Source organism: Neovison vison, chromosome 12, assembly GCF_020171115.1.
Source record: "Neovison vison isolate M4711 chromosome 12, ASM_NN_V1, whole genome shotgun sequence".
Lineage (NCBI taxonomy): Eukaryota > Metazoa > Chordata > Mammalia > Carnivora > Mustelidae > Neogale > Neogale vison.
Window position 1 is genome coordinate 47,618,794 of NC_058102.1, and position 16,685 is coordinate 47,635,478.

The following is a 16,685-nucleotide window of genomic DNA, read 5'->3' on the forward strand; positions in this document are numbered from 1 at the left end:
TTAGATGTTTGTCAGTTTTGTTGATATTTTTAGAGAATCAGCACTTTGTTTCATTCATTTTCTCTAGTTTTTCAATTGTCAATTTCATTGACAAAAATTGACCAAAAATGACAATTGAAATTGCTCTTTATTGACACTGACATTGCTCTTTATTACTTCTTCCCTTCTGCTTGCTCTGATTTTGCTATTTTTAGACTGCTGATTTAAGACTTTTCCCTTTTTCTAATAATAAATATTTGGTGCTATAAATTTCCCTCTGAAATTTAATTACAGTCACAGAAAAAGAATAGCTACAAATTTGGGAAAAGATAGCAGAAACTTTAAAGATGACCAAATGGGAAATACAACAAATTACCAAGAAAAGAAAATTCTCCAAGGTAAGATACAGAAAATATTCAAGCCCAGCTGAATGCCAAAGATAATTACTACCAAACAATTCCTCAAAATAAAATGACTTGGACTAAATGACTTCAAGTGAATGACTTCAAGTAAAGTCAACCACACACAAGAAAGGGAAAACCCACATGTGAAACATAACCCACCAATTTGGTATGAATGATGATGTAATATGACAGGGAGCAGGCACTGTAGGCAGTGCGTACTCTCAGATGAGCTTCTTTACTATTCCATTATTTTCACAGTTGCCTAGATGCTGCCCCACAGGAGCTAAGGCTGTACATATGGGAAGGTAAATGTAGAGCTGCAAAGACTTCATTGGGCTTGCCCCATGTCATGAATACATCTTACTTTCAAATACAAAACACGGAAAAATAAAGCATCTTTTTTGCTTACCCTCTGAGCTTTTGCAAGTTCTTCTTTTAATCTTTCATAGCCCTTTTCTCTGACTTCCAAAACAGATGGGCTTCGTAAACGGGACAGACTATCAGTACTCAACCCAAAAATATCATCGCTGCCATCACAAGCCTCTGTTATAGTAGCACCCTGTAAAAACTCCCTCTCTGCATTACAGTTGTCCTTTCTCGTAGTTAATTTAGTTAACCCAGCTGTGACTCCAGAGGTAGAACAAGGCGCTGGATCTGTAACATGGATGCTATAAAGGAAAGTTCAGAAAACATCAGTATATGCTCACACAGAACTGGCATAAACACAAAGGTCTAGAACTGCACTATCCAATGTGATAGCCACTATATTTAACAATAGCATTAACTTAAAAATTAACTTATAAATTATTAATTAATTAAAAATTAAAATCAGTCAAGCTAAAGCTAACACATTTCAAGTCTAGCCACATGCAGCCACTGGCTATCACATTTTCATGATCACAGAAAGTTCTATTTAATAGTCCTACTCTAGAACGGGGTCAGCAAACTAAATGCAGGCTAAATCCAGCCTGCTACCTGTTTTTCAAGGCTCACAAGCCAAGATTTTTTTTCACATTCTCAAATGGTTAAAAAAAATAAAAATAATAATATTTTGTGGCATAAGAAAATGACATGAAACTCAAAATTCAATGTCTATACATGAAGTCTGTCTGGAGTTTATTCATTTATGTGAATAAACTGTCTGTGGCTGCTCTCATACTTTAACAGCAAAGCTGAATAGCTGCAACAGAGACTGTATGGCCAGCAAAGCCTAAAATATTTACCACCTGGCCCTTCATATAAGAAGTTTCCTGACCCTTGCTCTTGAACATTAATATGTATTGCTCCTCTTCATGGACAAGCTTATTCAAATTTTCTAAAATAGTATAACTTAAGGCAACTTAAGGCAACCAAACCAACTGTCCATTTGTTTAACATGATACTCCAAATACGGATCTTGAGATTTCCTACCTGATACTAGATATTTCTGCACAGTTTAAACGTCTGGGAGATGAATACACAGGTTGTGTGGGAAGGTCGGAAACATCTAAGGCATTAGCCTGAATTGGGGCAGAGCACAGAGTTGAAGGATGTGGCCGATAGATGACACTTGGTGAGGTAGTCTGCTCCTGATTTCCTGATTCATACACACCAAGAAGGTCTGGAGAAGTAGGTGAAGCAAGGTTTACTTCATGGAAGCCTTCCAAGGGGTCATTAGCCATAGCAAAAGCCTCATCATAAGATAACCTATGTTAAAACAAAAAGCAGGCAGTTATTTTGATAGTGACATTTAAAATTAAATAAGACCCATAAGTTTTAAAACATGTCTAATAATCCATATAAAGTATAAACTTAAAAGAACAAAGAAAAAATACCATAATCACTTAACATTTATTAAGTGACCTCAGAGTATAAATATTATAAAAGGCAAACAATGTGACTTGAAATGAACTTGCAAGTTATAGCTAACGCTGTTAAACTGAGTAAATTAGTAAGTACAATGAGGAAGAAATAAAAATTTGCTTGATATTTTTAATCAATGTCTATCATATGACATTAGAGTAAGTAAGAGAGGCAGTAAAGATATGTACATGCTTGGAATGAGATACATACATTACACCATACAGCTGACGCTCGGAACACAGGGCTGAGGCACCAAATCCCCACATAGTTGAAAATCCACTTGTAACTTTTGACTACCCAAAATCTTAACTACTGTTAGCCTCCTGTTGACCAGAAACCTTACCAATACACAATCAACTAACACGGATTTGATACTTATATGTATTATACACTGTACTCGTAAAATAAACTAGAGAAAATACTAAGAAAACCATAAGGAAAATACATTTACAGTACTGTATTGTATTTATCCAAAAAAATCAACATGTAAGTGGACCCTGATAATTCAAACTCATGTTGATCAAGGATCAAATGACAATTTCAAATTTAGGTAAGAGGTGCAGAGCTTTTATGTACCTTTCACCCAGATTATGAAACTGTTAACATTTTGGACCATTTGCGAATGGGTTTGCGACATGATGCCCATTACTGCTTAGGATCTCAATATATCTATCTTCAGCACAAGGACATTTTCCTGTCTGACCACAAAACCATCAAAGTCAGGAAATTAATACTGATCGATATGACCATCTAATCAACAGGCTCCAGTCAAATCTCACAGACTGTCTCAATAATAGTCTTATTTATAAGTCTAGGATCCAATCTGGGATAACGTGCTATCTTTCCCTAAGCCTTAAATTTCTCCTCTGATGGGGTAAGAATGGGTATGACAACATTCTCTCCATTCTCCAGGCTGCTGTAAGGATTAAAAGAGATCAATCAAATAAAGTACTCAGTAGTGTGCTGTGCACTTGGCACCCAGTATGGCCTCAATAAAAATTTGTTACTATAGTCAGCCACTAACAATAACATGTACATTTCAATGTTTCCATAAGGAAAAAGTATTTCAAAACTACTCAATTATATCACGAAGGTTACATTAAAACTAAAAAGTATACCCCTCAAATTTTTCACTTGAAGAATATAAATCTTATAAATCCTTTATTGATTTTCCAGTGTCTACAGAATAAAGTCCAAATTTAACAGCCTGAAAATCAAGTCTTCTATGATCTGAATCCAAACTCTTTTCCCAATTTTTTCCTTCCCAGAATAAAAATATGCTAATCACTAGTGATACCCTCCCACTCCCAAATTCCCAAACACAGGCCCCAATGTAACTCCTAATTTCTTTATAATACAAAAAAATTCATTCATTAAGCTGCAAAATTCTACTCTTTCATATCCTCAATAAAAAGTGTTTAAAATAAGACAAGTAGAGGGACACCTGGGTGGCTCAGTTAGTTAAGCATCAGCCTTTAGCTCAGGTCATGATCCCAGGGTTCTGGGATGGAGTCAAACATTGGGCTCCTTGCTCAGAGGGGAGCCTGCTTCTCCCTCTACTTGCTTGTGCACAAGTGTGCTCTCCCTCAACCCCAACAAATAAGTAAATATTTTTAAAAAAATAATAATATAAGACAAGCATTAAACAAAAAGGCTGCAGTAAAGCTGGGAAAGGAGAAGTGACCCAATATTTATATTCTTTCAAAAGTACAATTACAACATGTCACAAACCTTCAAGGTTATATATATATATATGGACAATGAAAACTATATCTATTAAATCTGAAACTGCCGAATTTCAAATCCAATCAATGTTTTCTTTGTTGTAGCAAACAGTCTGAGTCCTCAAAATAAAACTAATTCTTGCTTTTTCACCCAAAATAGTCACTTGTTAAATGAAAGATCATATTAACAAGGAACGTAAGGTATTTAATACTCAATTTATTATTTTCATCCAAAAAAATATTATTCATTCCTTATTTATAATACAAACATACACTAAACTTCTAACTCTGAAAATTTCATTTTCACTTGAATATAGTTTACTAATCCATTCACTTTCGAGGAAAAAATGGATTTTCAATAAACTGACATTTTATCAGTAACTATCTGATACTTCCTTTCATCCATCCCACATACTTTTAATTCACATCATTACTCTTACAAGTTTATCGAATCATAGAATGTGAAAGCATTTGCATTTCTAGAAATGCAAAATGGTAAAAATCTTATTGAGGAAAATTTGACAATATCTGGCAAAATGACATATTCATTAAACCAACATGCCCATTTTCAGGCCTTTATCCCAACTAATAAAGAAAAACAGATACATGCATAATGCTAGCAACATTAGCAAAAGACCGACTACACTCTTGTTATAGCAAAAGCTGAATGAGCTAATGTACCTCATAATGAAGCATGAGACAACTGTAAAAAGAAATAAATACTATCTTCATATCATTATGAAGGGATCTTGAGGATATACAGACAAATTAAAAAACAAGATAAAAGGGTGCCTGGGTGGCTCAGTGGGTTAAGCCTCTGCCTTCGGCTCAGGTCATGGTCTCAGGGTCCTGGGATCGAGCCCCACATCGGGCTCTCTGCTCAACGGGGAGTCTGCTTCTCCCTCTTCCTCTACCTGCCTCTCTGCCTACTTGTGATCTCACTCTCTGTCAAATAAATAAAATCTTAAAAAAAAAAAAAAAACCCAAGATGAATAACTATGCACAGGAAGCTACCTTTTACCTAAGAAAGAAAATACAAATTTATTTCTATGTACATATATAATTGTAATTGTATATGTATATATGACATATAGATGTATTACTATGGATGCAGACTTACATTTTAGAAGCGGAAGGATAAACCAAAAACTAATAGAAACAGGTAATCTATGAGAAGAGGGAGAGAACAGGAGGAGACAGGTATGAAAGCTAGACTTTTTCAAATGGACCTTGTCTTATAGATTTGAATTTGAGCTTGGAACCATGTAAGTGATAAAACAATACTAAATTTTAAAAAAGAATCCCTAAAAATAAAACAAACTTAGCTGTGTATTGAGATAGTAGCTTAACAACATAGAAGTGGTTTTAAAACATAAAATTGTACACACTTAACAAATATATTCCAAAGACCAAGGAATGTGAAAAAAGCTGTTAACTATTTTCAGTGATCACATTATTAATGTTGCTGTCATAAAACCATTATTTATAATATTAAGGAAATAAGTTATGTTAATGTCATTCCAAATTAAGGATTTTCAGCATATGAGAAGAGATACAAATGTAAAAATCAAAGAAGTAAAAATTCTGAAGTTTTAAATATGAATCCATCAGAAAAAAAATTCTATTAGAACAAAAAAATTCCTAAATTTATCCACTGAGATGGTAATAACAACAGTAACCGACTCAGGGGCAATGAGTAAGTACCCCTTGTGCCCAGCGTAATACCATTTCGTACCAAAAAAAGAACAACGGCTCCTTAGAGAAATGGCTGATTTCCAGGCCAAGCACAGTAACGTACAAAAAGACCCTGGAACATCCTGTTATACCAGGAAGCAAGAAACTATCAAAGACTACTGGAGTGGTATCAAAAGGATTCTCACTAACCAAAGATAGGACAATCTGAACATCAAAAAGATAGTATCTGTAAGGAACCAAAAAAAAAAAAAAAATTTAAATCGCTGAATTCATGATGTTATTAAAAATAAAAACAGGGGTGCCTGGGTGGCTCAGCGGGTTAAAGCCTCTGCCTTCGGCCCAGGTCATGATCCCAGGACCCTGGGATCGAGCCCCACATCGGGCTCTCTGCTCAGTGCAGAGCCTGCTTCTCTCTCTCTCTCTGCCTGCCTCTGTGCCTACTTGTGTTCTCTGTCAAATAAATAAAGTCTTAAAAAAAATAAAAAATAAAAAATAAAAAAAATAAAAACAAAATCGGGACACCTGGGTGGCTCAGTGGGTTAAAGCCTCTGCCTTCGGCTCGGGTCATGATCCCAGCATCCTGGGATCATGCCCCGTATCGGGCTCTCTGCTCAGCAGTGAGACTGCTTCCCCCCTCTCTGCCTGTCTCTGCCTACTTGTGATCTCTGCCTGTCAAATAAATATAAAAAATATAATAAATATCAAATAAATAAATAAAATCTTAAAAAAAAAATAAAAGCAAAAACAAAATCCCCCTGGTCCCCTTCGATGGGTGCTAGGGAGTCAATTCATTATTTTAAAAATTGGTATAATTAAAGAATCAGGTACAAGTAGGAACTAAGGAGAAAGACAAAGCCCTTGGAAGGGCTTTTTGGGCATGTCTGAGGTATGAAAGCCAAGCCTTTATGGAGAATACAAATATGCTATAAACTGAAGTAAAAGTAATGAACGTAAAATGCAAGTCTCAGAGGTGGGTTTGAATCCTGCTTCTGTCAAATTACTGGGCCAACATGTGCGTAGGTGCCCTCATCTGGAAATCTGTGCCTGGGCTATTTTGTTTTGTTTAGCAAGAAAGAATGTGTTCAAGCAGGGGTCACCAGGGGGAGAGGGAGTGGGAGAATTCCAAGCAGGCTCCACAACCAGTGCGTTGTGCTGCTACAATCCTTCACACACTCCACAACAGTGTGTACCCTGCTCAATCTCACAACCCTGAGATCATGATTTGAGCTGAAATCAAGAATCAGGTGCTTAACCAACTGAGCCACCCAGGCACCACTTATGCTTGGGTTTCCTACCTTTCGTGATGACAATGAAAAGAAATGCATGTAACACTTAGGACAGGACCTCTGGTCACTGCCTCTCCCTACAAGGTTTTCATTCTGTAGGATACATTTAAACTTTGTTTAAATTCAAGTCACTTCTGAAAAGATTATTTTAAGGTTAAATTCAGTCCCTTTTTCAAGCATATGCAATTTCCATAAGATGTAACTTAGCTGGTAATGAGCCACCAATCACACTCGTCTGAAAATCTTTTGCTCTTTAAAATATATGGAAGCTTTAAGAATTACTTCATATTCAAAGTTTTTAGATGAGTAAAATAAGCTGCTATTTTTAAGCAATGTTATTTTTTGCATCAAGTAATGAGTAATTCAAAAAAACCTAATTTCTTCTGGAGATTATCCCAATTCATAAACTAAACCTGTTCAGGAGCACTACCAATGTGTGAAAAAGGTTGACCACATTAAATTCTTATGGGTGAACTACAGTCTATTTGGTTTTATTATTACTGAATTCTAAGCAATAAAGCTGACATTAAATTATAAGGAAAAGTTGACCAAAACAATTTACTTCTGATCACCCATATGTATTTCACGTTATTTTTTCTTTCTAGAAGTATTATCATAGCAAAAGCAACAGTCAATGTTTACTGAAAGTTAACTATGTGTCAGATACTGTTGCTAAGAATTTCACATGTATTAACTCATTTAATGAATACCTAGAGAAATCCTAATAACATGTCGTAAAATTCTTTCTAATTAATATGAACTTTCCAACTGAAAATACAAGGCATCTTTAGGATAACTCAAGAAATTAAGATGAATTGCTGGTACAACATTTTCAATTAAAAACTGAAGCACTTGGATAAAACTGATATGCATATATAATTGAAATGAAATCAAGAAACTCAATTTATATTAGTCCAAAATTAATAGTCCAAAAGAACAAATAAAATCTATTTTCCCACAAAAAGCACATTTCCCTTATTTGATTTACTTAACAAGTGAGAAACAAAGGATTTACTTCTAAGGGGAAAAACACTTTAAAGCCATAATCTTAATCTTTTCCCATATCAATTTAATACCTGAAAATTAAATAATTTTAATTCAGTATTATTTTACTACAATTTCTCCAAGCACACGCTTCAGAAAGTAAATAATATCCAACGCAGGAGGTTATATGCATCACAGCAGAACAGAAACAGAAATACCTGAAGAAAAAAGGTAAGGTTTTAGTTTTGACCAGACTCTAACTTACACACGCAAACTTGGGCAGGACATTAAACTTCTCTGAGCCCAAATGTCTTCATCTGTTTAGTGATGAAATTGGACCCAAAGATCCTGATTTTAAGGTTGTAAGTGTATCTGTATGTGAGAAGGAAGACCAGGGTCTGACAACCAGTATTTGCTACCTCAGCAAAAACCTTGTACTCTGGAACTGGACTGAAGTCCTAGCTCAATCAGTTACTAACAACTTGACCTCAGAGCTCTAAATCTAAATTTCTCACCTGAAAAAAATGGGGGGGGGGCGGTGTTAATAACTGTACTGATCTCATAAGGTTGTCTGAGCATTAACTCAGACAATACTCATCAAGGGCTTAGTACCATGGCTGCCACTGACCAATTAAAATTCATTATTACTAATTATAATGATCTCTAAGGTATCTTCTGACTAATACTTGCCAAATATTCTGTCAAACTATCTCAGCACAAACATCATCTTCATCAAAGAGAAAAAAAACGATGGTTGTTTGGTTTAAAAATATTGTTAAAATTACAAGTGTATTGTTGTAAATGTTCCTCAACAAAGCAAACACTTATACTGTGCATCCACATCCTGTATTTAACAGACATAGATGTTTACATATGTATTATTTTCCTCTTTCAATTTATTAACAGACTGCTGGAGGATGGGAAGCAGGGAGGAAGGTCCAGATGCTTTTATTAATTCCCAAATGACTTCTTAATTTAGCATGAATTTTGGAAGAAACAGCTTCTGTCATTAAAAATTAGGTTGCTATTTCAATAGTGTATAATGAATTAAAGTGTTACAAATCCCAACAATACACTTCCTTAAAAACCACTAACATTTAAAACATATTTGTTAACTACATTTTACCCATATACAATATTAGTGCATTTAATAAAATTTTTTATCAATTGTGTTTATTCTATTTAGAAAGGAAGAATGATTGTCAGCTTACATCTCCTCAGGGCAAATCCTGGCAACAAGTTCTAAGAATGGCACTATGAAAATGGACTGAAGAGACAGCGCACAGCCTGTTGTGAGCCACTAAATGGTTACCGTGGGGGCTGTGGGGAGAAGTGTGGGAGGAAGGAAATGTTTCAAGGAGAGGAAAATATAAGTTATTTTAGATGCTGAGTAGGAATCCAATAGGTGGACAAGGCAGGGCAATAAAACAGGACAGTCAGGGAAAAATGGCACTAATGAAACAACAAAAGAAAGAGTGACAGAAAATCAGGCTGGAAAAGCAAATATGTGATAGATTAAAAGCTTCGTTTAATATGGAAAATGCTGCTTGTAGTTTATCCTGAGGAGATGGTCAGATCTACACTTTGGCAAGTACTGATACACTGTACTGCAGTCATTAGAAAAAAAATGATTCCTAAGGCCATAAGGACTTTAGAGAAAAGAGACTAGAGGCAGTTGGTTAAGAGGTTATTGCAACAGGCTAGCCAAGAGGTTACAAGGGTCTGATGTTTGTTTATTTGCATACTATGTTACATTAGTCACCATACCGTCCTTCATTCGTTTCTGATGTAGTGTTCCATGATTCATTATCTGTGTATAACACCCAGGGCTCACTGTCAAGGCCATACCTCCAAGACTGGAAGGGATGGAGATGCACATATACATACACACACATGAAAAACATTCTAATAGTGTCACCTATATTTATACATACACATACATTCTGTACATATGACATACACATATATACATAGTATACATTATTCTAATTATTCCTCACAGTATCCCTTTGAACTGGGATTCTTTTTTTAACAGAAAAAGAAATAGGCTCAGAGAATAATTAATTTTATCAAAGTCAAATGGTCAATAAATAACAGCTAGGATTCAAACCCTGGTGTGATTCTGCCACCTGATTCCACTACATCCAAGAATCACTTCAAAAGGAAAACTGACTTGGGGGAAGAGGCAGGATTCAGAGAAAGGGTAGGTCAAGACAGAGGCTCTCTAAGAGGTCTCACTCAACGAACCACGAGTGAGTGAGCGAGCATTCTGAACAGAGTACTGTTCACTCTCTGAACCCTCGTCTTACTTCCAGGAAGGCAAAACTAACCTTTCTCTAACACACAGCTCCTGAAATGAGCATTCACTATTGCCTTGAGTTCTAGTCTATTTTCCTTGCTATCATCATTTCTTCCTCCATTTAGATGCTGTGTGGGATTTAAAATACTTATTCAGCCTCTTATAGAACTTGGGGATGGGCATGTAAGTAGAAATAAACAGAAGCTTGATTTTATTATTGTGGTCTTACTGTTATGTGAAAAATATGGCTACTTCATACCAAGGAATTACTGTTAATTTTTTAAAGTGTGTAACCATATTATAGCCAACTGCCCTTCATTGTTTAAAAGAACATACTGAGATATTCACAGATGAAAGTATACAATGCCTGAATTCGCTCAAAATAATACAAGAAGGGGAGAAGTAGATGTAGCAGGACTGACCCTTCTTGCGGACTCCTGGGCTAAATGATAGGAACTCCGAGGTTCACTATGTTTTTGCACCTACTGATTTTACTTGAAATTCTCCACAATTAGACAGCTTTCAAATTTATTCAAATACAATATAAAAAAGGGGGAACATATTAATCATTTTTTCATTAACATTCACTAAACATGTTGATATTAACAAAAAAGATCACATTTATATTTTTAGAAGCACCCTATGTTGGTAAGCATAAATTTAATAAATAACCGAAGGGAAAAATTAGTCAGATGGTCAATCAAGCTACACAATCTTTCCACTCTTATTAAAACAGAGCACAAATTAAGTTGCATTTACCAATTCTACAGAATGCAAATATGTTTTAGAGATGCTAGTTATTGCAGATTCTTTAAGGATTTTCAGAAAATACTCAGAACTTAACTGGCTTACTAATACTGTATTTAACTACAAATCCTTAGAAAAGAAATACAAAAAACATTTTCCAATACTTTTCTTAATAGCAGACGACTCCTTATTTTGCATAAGAATATATGTCAACACTCAACAGGCACTGAGGTGTATATTCTTTGGCTAAATAAACAGTAAGAGTCTTTAGAGAGAGAATAAATAACAAAGCAGAAAGAGTACAGAGTGATTCCAGGCTACCTTTGTTTCAAAAATACAGATACAACAGTAAGCACCTTGGGAGAATATCAAGACTAGAGAAACTGAGTTTTTAAAATGTTTGGGGATCCTGAGCATTTTATCAAAGTAGTTTTAGAAAACCTTCCTTCTAGCTCAGTCATTAACTAGCTGTGCAAACTTGCACATGTCACTTAATTTCTCTGGACCTCAGTTTCAGCGTCTATAATGGGTGGTATTACCCCTCATGCCTGTATCTGACAAAATCAAATGGCTTAACAGTCAATGTAAAAATGTTGCATAGATTGCAAAGCACAATACAAACGTGTGCTATCTGTAAAAATCTAAGGGGTCTTATAACCAGAAGGGATCCTTATTTATCTGATATAAAAAGGAAAACAGGGTTGTTGTTTTTTTCCTGAGGTATAGAGTTCAAATACAATTCTCTTCCTAAAAGGAAATTAATACACTTTGACTTATTGTTTTTTTTAACTTATTTTGGATGATTTTTTTATATCTGATCCTGATCTGTCAACCTAGGCGCTCCCAACAAATACTTAATAACATTATCCAAACCCATCATATTACAATTCACTTATTTAATTAATTCTAAGCTATCATCTATATGTTCTTTTAAGCTTTTTTTTTTAAAGATTTTATTTATTTATTTGACAGACAGAGATCACAAGCAGACAGAGAGGCAGGCAGAGAGAGAGGGGAGGAAGCAGGCTCCCTGCTGAGCAGAGAGCCCAATGTGGGGCTCGATCCCAGGACCCTGGGATAATAACCTGAGCCGAAGGCAGCGGCTTAACCCACTGAGCCACCCAGGCGCCCCTCTTTTAAGCTTCTAAGGTAATCTCATTCTTGCATAGTTTCTTTATACCAGATTGTCAATCCATATACGTAGAATTCTATCAACTTCCATTATAATTACATTTACAACCCTGTTCTTAACAACAAGAAACAAATCCCCACAAACTTGAACAACTTCAAAATTTTCCATTCTCTTCCTCTGATTTAAGTAATCTCAGCTAATGGCTACAGCTATCTCATTTTCTGCTGCCAATATTCTAAGGTAAATCAAGATTATTTTTTCACTTTCTTCTAACCATGACTAGGTAGAATTTAAGTTTATAAAACTACCTCATTTAGTTGTAAGTTGAAAGGGAAAGCAGAAGAGAAAAACAAAGATAGCAAGTTAATGCTAGCTGCTGGAAGAATATCCTTCCCTTTCTTTCCTTAGTCCCCACAGCTCTTACTCAGAACACATTTCCATTACTGCTGCCAGATCAATTTCAATATATCGTAATATTCTTCCACTGACACCCATCACTACACAGACCAGTACCTATAGGTTCCAGACCCAGTGCTAAAGCTATAAAATGGCGGGTAGGATGACTTATGCCCTGCCTTCAAAGCACGTGTAAATTAGAGAAAGAGAACACACTGTGAAGATTTACAACGCAATACGAATACCAAAACTAATGAATACCAAAAGAGAGGCATGTACTCAGTACTCTGGAAGCATAAAAGAGAAAACACACGTGCATACACACACACACACACACACACACACACACACAACTACTAGCTGGCAAAGCTAGGGAGAACAGCAGAGAAAGGGAGGAATTAGCTAGCAAGGAGTTTTCAAAGGCTCAGATATTTTATTTTTAAAATACCCAAGTGTGTTTAAGTAATTAATTTAGTAACAATTTACTGTCCTTTAATGAACTACACCTTAACCAAAACTCTAAGACAAAGCTTTACACTTGAAAAAGTGTACTCCCTCAGAATATCCCGGAAGTTTTCCCTCATTTCCTCAACACGCAATATCTCTACCAACAACTCATCCTTCCTCCCCGCTCTCCAACTATTCTAACGCTTTGTCTTATTTGGCATGCATTAAAACTACAACACATATGTGACATATACGTTCTAAATTTTGATAACCTTGGGGTGCCTAGGTGGCTCAGCGGGTTAAGCCTCTGCCTTCGGCTCAGGTCATGATCTCAGGGTCCTGGGATCGAGCCCCGCATTGGGCTCTCTGCTCAGCAAGAAACCTGCTTATCCCCTGTCTCTGCCTGCCTCTCTGCCTACTTGTGATCTCTCTGTCAAATAAATAAATAAAATCTTTAAAAATAAATAAATAAAAAATAAATAAATTTTGAGAACCTTATAAAAGATACGGGAATGATTATAAGGCCTTCTAGATTCCATGAATACTTTCCTTCAACCACCCCCCCCACTGTGACTTGCAGAGTAGATGCTCAATGAATATTTGATTTGAAAATCTCTGGTGACACATAAAGAATTACTTATTATATTAAGTATCTCATAAAAGCTTAATTAAAAACAATTCGGCATTACAATCTACACATGAAGCAGCAGAGTGTAGTGGCGAAGAGCACAGACATTAAAAACAAACTGCCTTTTCTAATCTAGTCGTGTTGCTTAATTTGCTGTGAGATTTTAAAGCAAGCTACATAACCTTCCAGTGTCTTAATGTTCTCAACTATAAAATGGGATAAAGCATTAGCTAACTCCTAAATCACTGTCAGAGTATATGACTTCAGATAGTGCTTCGAGCAGAACCTGCCACGTGGTAAGCTATAAGCTCAAAAGTAGGAGAAGCAGTAGTGGTATCACCGTCACCAGAAAACCTGGATACTTTTTACCCAGAAATACAAATGACAATAACACCTTTCTTCTGCAATCACCTTTTAATTACAATGTTCTTCTACAGAAGATGTAGAAAGGAATGGAGGGAGCAAGCATGTGAGGAGTTCCATTTTGGGCAGCCTACTCAGTTTTCAATCCCGGCTTGGCTCTGCCATTAATCATCTATATGACCACTGACAACTAAGTAACCAGAAGCAAGGTATTTTACCTCTCTGAATCTCAATTTCCCGATCTAGAGGTGGTAATACCGCTTATATCCCAGCAAGTCCTGAGGACCAAAAGAATCAAAGTACCTAGAGCAACAAGGTATAGACCAGTTACCAAGCTAGTATTTGTTTCTTTCCCCCAACTGAGTATCTCATTTAATTCTCATCCCACCATTATGATTTTCATATTAGTTTCAACCATGTTAAAAACAGCTGAAAACTGGCAGTCACATGGTTTGACCTAATACTCTATCCACTTACAAATGGAGAAAATAAGCTCTGAGAGATTCAACAATTTACTGAAGGTCACATGTAAGTAACAGAGCTAAAACTTTAAAACCGATTAATAATTTTTCATACTGCTAGGTAACTAATTGGTTCAGTCAGTCCTGCTCAGGAAAGAAAATAAAAGGTGCACTAACTACAATCATACATGCAAACTATCACCTTCAAGTTTTTGCTCCACCATATAAAGAATTGATTGGGACGGGCCTAGATTTCTAAGAAACCTACCATTGTAAACATTATTTGTGGAATGTCTGTGTATATGTTGTGGGGAATTGAGGTTTAGAGAAAATTCAAGGAAAAAGTATTAAAGGAAGCATATGCACAACTATGCTAATTCAAAAAGTCAAAGTGTATCTAATTAGAAAACCCACAAGTGGCCAAACAGCAACTATCCATCCTAGGAAAAGGTGTGAGGTATTCAATATCACAGTTGAATTATTTGCCAAACACAAACGAGGAGTTATATTAAAGTATCCACTTTGGTTAATAAATGTACAGACTAATATATTATATATATATGTGTGTGTATAAATATATATATGTTATATACATATTTTTATATATATATATAGTGTAAGAAATACACTATTGTAGTAAAATTGTAGAACTGTTTAACTTCTTTAAATTCCACAAGGGTTTTAGCATTAGGTCACATAAATCACAGTTGGGATTCAGTGTCTGTCCAAACATGAAAAGTTCCATCAAAATAAGCAGGACTAGTAAATAAATGACAAATATTAACAGAACAAGGCCCCATAAAACTGGTGGAATATTTAACAGTATCAAATATTTACTGTGATCGGTCTACTAATCTATTCTGCCTCTTTTCTCCTTGATTTGTCATTCACCGTTTTAAAGAAACCGTGAAAATAATAAGGAACAAAATAATGAGGACAATGAACAGAACTGGGTCTTTCAATCGATTTACAATAGAACAGTTTTGTTTTAATCCGCTTATCGGTCTTCTCCAATTATGTAATCATTCCACTGCAAAAGATTACACGGCTTTTTTCCCCACACTGAAAGGAGTTGTAGGGAGAAACACAGGAGTGTGGAACAGGTAGCCGCAGAATATGCTGTATTTCGACGAAACTAAATTGCTTCTCAGGGATCAATATTAACTCAGCATTCTTAAGACTATACTTTCAGGGATCATTTCTATAGTTTGTAACTCAGCATTCTTAATTTTCCAGACCTTACCCTTTAGCCATTACAGATTTGTTTTCTTAGTCCCATAACTACTGGCAACTCTTCACGTGCTGCAGATTCCACCTAACATCATCACTTCTAGAGTCCATTAGAGCTGGCTGGTCCCCGGGCAGTCGCAGAGAGTTGTCAACACTGGAAGGGCAGTGTAATTACAATTACGTCGGTGCAGCTCGTCTCAATTCCCCGAAACAAAAGTCAGGCCGAAATGCGCTGCCGCCTAAGGCGCGACTCCCGGCGCTTGCTCTGGCCCCCCAAGTTCCGCCGAAACCTGCCAAGGGTGACCTCTACGTCTCGGCCCGGAGCCTCGCTTGTCCTTTACTAAGACTCCAAGTCCAAGTCTACTGCTTCGCCCCACTCCAGGTCCCGCGCAGCGCCGGGCACCACACTTGTTCGGGAACTCTCTTACAACCACCCACCCCCCCGGCACCCCGCGGCCGCGGACCCCCAGCAGCCAGCCGCGCGCGCCCCGCCGACAGGTAACCGGGATTCGGGTTCACAGCCGCGGGCGCTCGGGACCGCGCAGTTAATGAGTAACGCGCCCGCGTCCGGGGGGCGGGGGAGGAGTCGCCGCCGCCGCCGCCGCCCGACGCCACAGCGGCCCCAGACACCCCCAGACACCCCGAGGCGCGGAGCCTTCCCGCCGGGGGTCCTAAAGCCCGCGTGCCGAGCCGGGGGAGCGCGCTTGACGGGCTAGGGGCTGCTGGGCCGGGTCCCCGCGCGCTGCGCCGGCATCTGCACCTGCCACGGCTGCCCCTCCAGGCCGGCTCGCGGGAGGGAGGCAGGCGCGCGGGCACCGAGGGGGGCGGTGCTCCGCGCCTGGGGCCTCTCCCTCCCGCGGCTGCACTCACCTGACGAAATCACCGCGGTCACTGTCCGCGCTCAGGGGCGCTCTCAGCGCTGTACGGAGCGCGCCCTATAGCAGGGAGGAGAAGAAGAAGAGGACGGCCGGCCGACCGTCGCGGTGGGCGCACTGCGCTGGGAGCCGCCGAGGGAGCGCGGGACTGCGCCTGCGCTGGGAGCGCGGCCGGGAGCCAGGAGCGGCCGGG

The 16,685-nt window shown here is 37.7% G+C and overlaps 1 protein-coding gene and 1 pseudogene across 6 annotated transcripts in view; one reads left to right on the forward strand and one right to left on the reverse strand.

Annotated features, from left to right (window-relative positions):
• The window catches only part of LOC122892615 (RAB3A interacting protein), a 45,647-nt gene that overhangs the window by 27,782 nt on the left and 1,180 nt on the right, over positions 1-16,685 (reverse strand). The window contains exons 1-4 of one of the 6 annotated variants that reach the window (XM_044229330.1): positions 16,488-16,639; positions 15,631-15,771; positions 1,794-2,069; positions 793-1,051 (exon numbers count right to left, since the gene is read on the reverse strand). In XM_044229330.1, the coding sequence (XP_044085265.1) occupies positions 793-1,051; positions 1,794-2,069; positions 15,631-15,641 (546 nt within the window). In that variant the 5' untranslated portion in view covers positions 15,642-15,771; positions 16,488-16,639. Of the gene's footprint in view, positions 1-792; positions 1,052-1,793; positions 2,070-8,179; positions 8,323-14,144; positions 14,164-15,630; positions 16,037-16,487; positions 16,640-16,685 lie in introns of those variants that run through there. The other 5 variants (XM_044229332.1, XM_044229329.1, XM_044229333.1 and 2 more) reach the window with 5 other exon arrangements.
• On the forward strand, positions 15,564-15,676 carry LOC122892718 (annotated as a pseudogene).